Below are 6,000 nucleotides of genomic sequence, written 5' to 3' on the forward strand. Positions count from 1 at the left end.
ATTGTTGTTGTTGTTGTGTTTGGGTGTTCTTATTGTTGTTGTTGTGCTTGTGTGTTCTTATTGTTGTTGTTGTCGTTGTCAGTGCCGTTCAAACTCCAGGAGGGTGAGGTGCGCATCATCTCCTTTTCTCAGTGTCAGTCGTACTTTGACATGAAGACCATCACTCCCAGAATGCTTTGCGCCGGTTATGACGCTGGGACCGTGGACTCCTGCATGGTAAGGACCAGAAGAACTGACACACAATGTTCACACTGATCTGAGTCATCTGGAGGAGTGAAGGTGGTTCAGGGTATTTATTGGGATGGGACTGGACCCTTGGTGGGACTGGACCCTTAGGTGGGACTGGACCCTTAGGTGGGACTGGACCCTTAGGTGGGACTGGACCCTTGGGTGGGACTGGACCCTTAGGTGGGACCGGATCCTTAGGTGGGACTGGACCCTTAGGTGGGACTGGACCCTTGGTGGGACCGGACCCTTAGGTGGGACCGGACCCTTGGTGGGACTGGACCCTTGGGTGGGACTGGATCCTTAGGTGGGATTGGACCCTTAGGTGGGACTGGATCCTTAGGTGGGATTGGACCCTTGGTGGGACTGGACCCTTAGGTGGGACTGGACCCTTAGGTGGGACTGGACCCTTGGGTGGGACTGGACCCTTGGTGGGACCGGACCCTTAGGTGGGACCGGACCCTTGGTGGGACTGGACCCTTGGGTGGGACTGGATCCTTAGGTGGGATTGGACCCTTGGTGGGACTGGACCCTTAGGTGGGACTGGACCCTTAGGTGGGACTGGACCCTTAGGTGGGACTGGATCCTTAGGTGGGACCGGACCCTTGGTGGGACTGGACCCTTAGGTGGGACTGGACCCTTAGGTGGGACTGGACCCTTGGGTGGGACTGGACCCTTAGGTGGGACCGGATCCTTAGGTGGGACTGGACCCTTAGGTGGGACTGGACCCTTGGTGGGACCGGACCCTTAGGTGGGACCGGACCCTTGGTGGGACTGGACCCTTGGGTGGGACTGGATCCTTAGGTGGGATTGGACCCTTGGTGGGACTGGACCCTTAGGTGGGACTGGACCCTTAGGTGGGACTGGATCCTTAGGTGGGATTGGACCCTTGGTGGGACTGGACCCTTAGGTGGGACTGGACCCTTAGGTGGGACTGGACCCTTGGGTGGGACTGGACCCTTGGTGGGACCGGACCCTTAGGTGGGACCGGACCCTTGGTGGGACTGGACCCTTGGGTGGGACTGGATCCTTAGGTGGGATTGGACCCTTGGTGGGACTGGACCCTTAGGTGGGACTGGACCCTTAGGTGGGACTGGATCCTTAGGTGGGATTGGACCCTTGGTGGGACTGGACCCTTAGGTGGGACTGGATCCTTGGTGGGACTGGACCCTTAGGTGGGACTGGATCCTTAGGTGGGATTGGACCCTTGGTGGGACTGGACCCTTAGGTGGGACTGGATCCTTGGTGGGACTGGTGTGACTGTGGTCATGTGACCTGTGCTTTCTCTCAGGGGGACAGCGGCGGTCCCCTGGTGTGCGAGGACGCCAGCGGGCGCTGGACGCTGTTCGGTTTGACGTCCTGGGGCAGCGTCTGCTTCAGTAAAGTCCTGGGACCTGGAGTCTACAGCAACGTGACCCACTTCACCCCCTGGATCCGACGGCAGATCTACGTCCACACCTACCTGACCAACTGATGCATTCCAGGCCACGCCCACAACCAACACTACAGCCCCCACGATGCACCGCAGTCTCGGAGCGCCTCAGCAGGGTTAGACCAGATGACAGGACAGGGAGGTCAAAGGTCAGAGTCCAGGACCAGAAACCAGGTCTCAGACGCAGAATGAACTGATGACCTCCAGCGCTGGGCGACGTGTCGCCTGCACCGGACCAGAACCAGCTGATCTGAAACCCATGTGAGCGAGTTTATAAAGACACGGACACACGATCCGACTAAAGGAACTAGCGTTAGCCTTCACTTTGAAAAACAGATGAATGTTCATCAAACACCTACAAACAGCTGACATTAGCAACCACAGCTAATGCTAATGAAGCTGACCAGCAGCTAATGTTAGTTAGCGAGGTACCCGAAGCTAATGTTAGCTAGTGAGCTAACCAAGGCTAAAGTTAGCTAGCAAGATAACCGAAGCTAATATTAGCTAGTGAGCTAAGCACAGCTAATGTTAGCAAGCAAGCTAAGCAAGGCTAATGTTAGCTTGTGAGCTAAGTGTAGACTGAGAGAACATTACAAAAAGTTGAAGTTCTTTTAGTAAATAGCAGATTTGTGTCAGTGTCAAATGTTTATTTTATTCATACGGAAAAAAACTAAGCTAGTCTTTTACTCCTGAACTTCAGATCCTGGACAGTTTGTTTGTTTAAGAAAAATTAACAGAAATCTTCTATTTCATCACAATAACAAACCAAAGATCGCATTAGTTGAACCTCCTGTACAATAGGACGTTGTGTTTTAACGTCCATGTGGAACGGATCTGGGTTCTGATTCTGGTCCAGATCAGGCAGAGGCCGGTACTAATGTTGGGGTTCTTATCGAACTAAACCGGACCCGTCGTCTCTGCGTCCCCTTCTGGACTCAGTGTTTGTTCAAACGTCGCTGCCGTCGCTTTGTTGGTTTCGCTGAATCCGAGCTGCTGCTGAAACTGACCACGATGCTTCACTCTCTAGTGCCTGTTCTTCAACTTCGCAGTTTAAAACAACCTGTTACCTGTAAAATGTTAAAATGTCGCATTGTGTGTAGGTGTGAGTGCGGATGAGGATTATTTTGCTAAACCGCCATCCGTTTGGGCAACTTCTGAAACATGTACTTTACATTTTAAATCTGAAACAACATAACTATAATCGCAGATTTAAAGACGTTTAAAGCACATTTTCCCTGAAAGATGACTTGTAGAAAACACTTAATTCAGTCGCTAACAGCTCAGTGTTGCTCTGTGACGCTAACAGAAACATATCCTAGCTTTAGCTTTTTACTTACAAAACTTTTTTTATTAAATAGTGCAGTTTAAAAAAAAAACTTTTATGCTAGTGCCATGCTAACAGCCAGGTTAGCGCCTGTAGGGATGTGAAGCACAAGTGTAGCTCATTAGATAATGTGTTGTCATAGAGTTAGCATTAAGCTACATTAGCTTTTTCTATGTATTCTTGAACCATATTGGTAAAACAGTAGTTTCAAACTAGCTAGAAGCAGCTAAGCTAACAGAGTGTAAGGTTAGCATTAAGACAGGTGTTAGTGTCGACGAAGCTAAAGGCTAACGGTCGTTTGAGACGGTATATCTGATCCGTTTGTTCGTTTAGTGAATCATCGTCTGAAAACATCGTCATGGTTTTGACTGTTAGTTTTTCTGGTTTGTTTAGTTGTCGTATGTGTTCGTTTCCATGGTGATGCCAGTGCGTTTATAAAACAGTAGAACTGGTCCTTTCACAGTTTGGTGTTTCATATGTTTATTTTCTAATTAATACATTTGTTATTTTTGACGCTAGTTTCTTCAGGTTTTATGTGTCAATGACGGTTCTGTTCAGGTGGATCCAGAAGGAACCGGACCCCCAATGGCATCCCAACACCCCCGGGGGGGGGGGGGGCGGCAGCACGGCACCACCTGCATTGAGAAACACTATTTTAGATGAACTGGAACACAAAGAAAAGTAAAAACCCAGTGGGGAGTGCTGACCTGCACAAGCATGGAAACACCCCCTAAATGTCCTGGAAACACCCCCTAAATGTCCTGGAAACACCCCCTAAATGTCCTGGAAACACCCCCTAAATACCCTGGAAACACCCCCTAAATACCCTGGGAACACCCCCTAAATGTCCTGGAAACACCCCCTAAATACCCTGGAAACACCCCCTAAATACCCTGGGAACACCCCCTAAATACCCTGGGAACACCCCCTAAATACCCTGGGAACACCCCCTAAATACCCTGGGAACACCCCCTAAACACCCTGGGAACACCCCCTAAATACCCTGGAAACACCCCCTAAACACCCTGGAAACACCCCCTAAATGTCCTGGGAACACCCCCTCAATACCCTGGGAACACCCCCTAAATGTCCTGGGAACACCCCCTAAATACCCTGGAAACACCCCCTAAATGTCCTGGGAACACCCCTAAATACCCTGGAAACACCTCCTAAATACCCTGGGAACACCCCCTAAATACCCTGGAAACACCCCCTGAATGTCCTGGGAACACCCCCTAAATACCCTGGAAACACCCCCTAAACACCCTGGGAACACCCCCTAAATGTCCTGGGAACACCCCCTAAATACCCTGGGAACACCCCCTAAATGTCCTGGGAACACCCCCTAAATACCCTGGAAACACCCCCTAAATGTCCTGGGAACACCCCCTAAATACCCTGGAAACACCTCCTAAATACCCTGGGAACACCCCCTAAATACCCTGGGAACACCCCCTAAATACCCTGGGAACACCCCCTAAATACCCTGGGAACACCCCCTAAATACCCTGGGAACACCTCCTAAATACCCTGGAAACACCTCCTAAATACCCTGGAAACACCTCCTAAATACCCTGGGAACACCCCCTAAATACCCTGGGAACATCCCATAAACCCCCATAAACCCCCGTAAACCTCCGTAAACCCCCGTAAACCCCTGTAAACCCCAGTAAACGCCCCATTCAAAGTGGGCCCTCGGTGTTCGTGTGAACCCGGCGTCGTAGTTTTTGGCTTTAGTTTTGTCGTACGTTAACCCTTCGCAGATGGGCGTTTCCGTCACCAGTTGCCCGACGCGGCGGCGGCGTGCGCTGATGCTGACGTCTGACTGACGGACAGAACATTCCAGGCGGGTGTTGTGTTGTTGTTGTTGTTTTGTGTGTTTGGTTTTTTAAGAGTATTTTTCTACGGCTTTTGTATGCGTCTGCGAACGTGCGAGTGTGTCTGTGTCGACGCAGATGCCGAGCGTCGCTGTTGCCGTGGGTTACGTGCAGGTGTGTGTGTGTGTGTGTGTGTGTGTGTGTCGTCGGTGAACCTTTGGTTTGTAAAGGCCTCTGTATCATGAATAAAGCTGGACTCTGTGTGTGTGTGTGTGTCTGTGTGTCATTCATCCCACTTCCTGAAACACAAATAAGCAGACGGAACAAAAATAACTAAATAAATAAATAAAAATAAACAGACGGAACAAAAACAGTCACATGATCCACGAGCTCTGTTTAAGTCTGAGCAGGTTAACCCTTTAGTCACAACAAACACACAACAACAAACACACAACAAACACACAACAGGATCATTATAAACTTGTTGTTTAAAGGGTTAAAATGCGACACTTTTTGAATATTTGATATTTTCGTTCATGGGTCGAGTCGATGATAAACAAAAAAAAAAGAGTTTCACGTCTGAACTGAACAAGAACAGAAACAAAATGCATTCATGTCATGAAGCAAAAGTGACGAAACAGACACCAACGAAAGGTGAAGACGACGGAAGATGAAGATGACGGAGGACGACAACGACCGAAGACGAAGAACCCAAGCAGCGAAGAAGAAAACAGATGTTCTGAAACAGAAGAAAAGGACGTTATTTCTGCTGGAAACACTGGTTTGAATGTTTTCATTGATTTAAGTATTACGGCCATCAGAGTCTAGAAAACAACACGTCATCAGCGTATCTGTGTGTGTGTGTGTGTGTATGTGTGTATATGTATATGTGTGTGTGTGTGTGTGTGTGTGTGTGTGTGTATGTATGTGTGTGTGTGTGTGTGTGATGCGAGTTAACGTCAGTGGAACATTGTACGCACACACAGACACACACCTGCTATTATCCACATGTCATAATAAGACGTGTGGAGATGAACCTGAACGCACCACGGACACACTGGGTTCAGGTGTGTGTGTGTGTGTGTGTGTGTGTGTGTGTGTGTTCATTTGTCACTCTGTCATTTACACACACACACACACACTCATCTCTTTAAATCCTGTGTTTTTCTCTCTGTGTCTGTGACTCACACTCACATTGTGCT

The 6,000-nt window shown here is 49.2% G+C and overlaps 2 protein-coding genes across 5 annotated transcripts in view; both read left to right on the plus strand.

Moving 5' to 3' along the window:
* Positions 1-5,061, plus strand: part of corin (corin, serine peptidase) — a 29,143-nt gene extending 24,082 nt beyond the window's left edge. For 2 of the 3 annotated variants that reach the window (XM_030130156.1, XM_030130157.1), the window contains 2 exons: positions 83-216; positions 1,517-5,061. In XM_030130156.1, the coding sequence (XP_029986016.1) occupies positions 83-216; positions 1,517-1,699 (317 nt within the window). In that variant the 3' untranslated portion in view covers positions 1,700-5,061. The remainder of the gene's footprint in view (positions 1-82; positions 217-1,516) is intronic. The other variant, XR_003934968.1, reaches the window with a different exon arrangement.
* Positions 5,062-5,905: 844 nt separating this feature from the next.
* Positions 5,906-6,000, plus strand: part of LOC115416405 (sodium/hydrogen exchanger 9B2-like) — a 14,880-nt gene continuing 14,785 nt past the window's right edge. Inside the window, exon 1 of one of the 2 annotated variants that reach the window (XM_030130161.1) lies at positions 5,906-6,000. This exon is cut by the window's right edge and continues 51 nt beyond it. The gene's annotated coding sequence lies outside the window, so the exon portion shown is untranslated. The other variant, XM_030130162.1, reaches the window with a different exon arrangement.

This window comes from Sphaeramia orbicularis, unplaced genomic scaffold, assembly GCF_902148855.1.
Source record: "Sphaeramia orbicularis unplaced genomic scaffold, fSphaOr1.1, whole genome shotgun sequence".
In the NCBI taxonomy this organism is placed as follows: Eukaryota; Metazoa; Chordata; class Actinopteri; order Kurtiformes; family Apogonidae; genus Sphaeramia; species Sphaeramia orbicularis.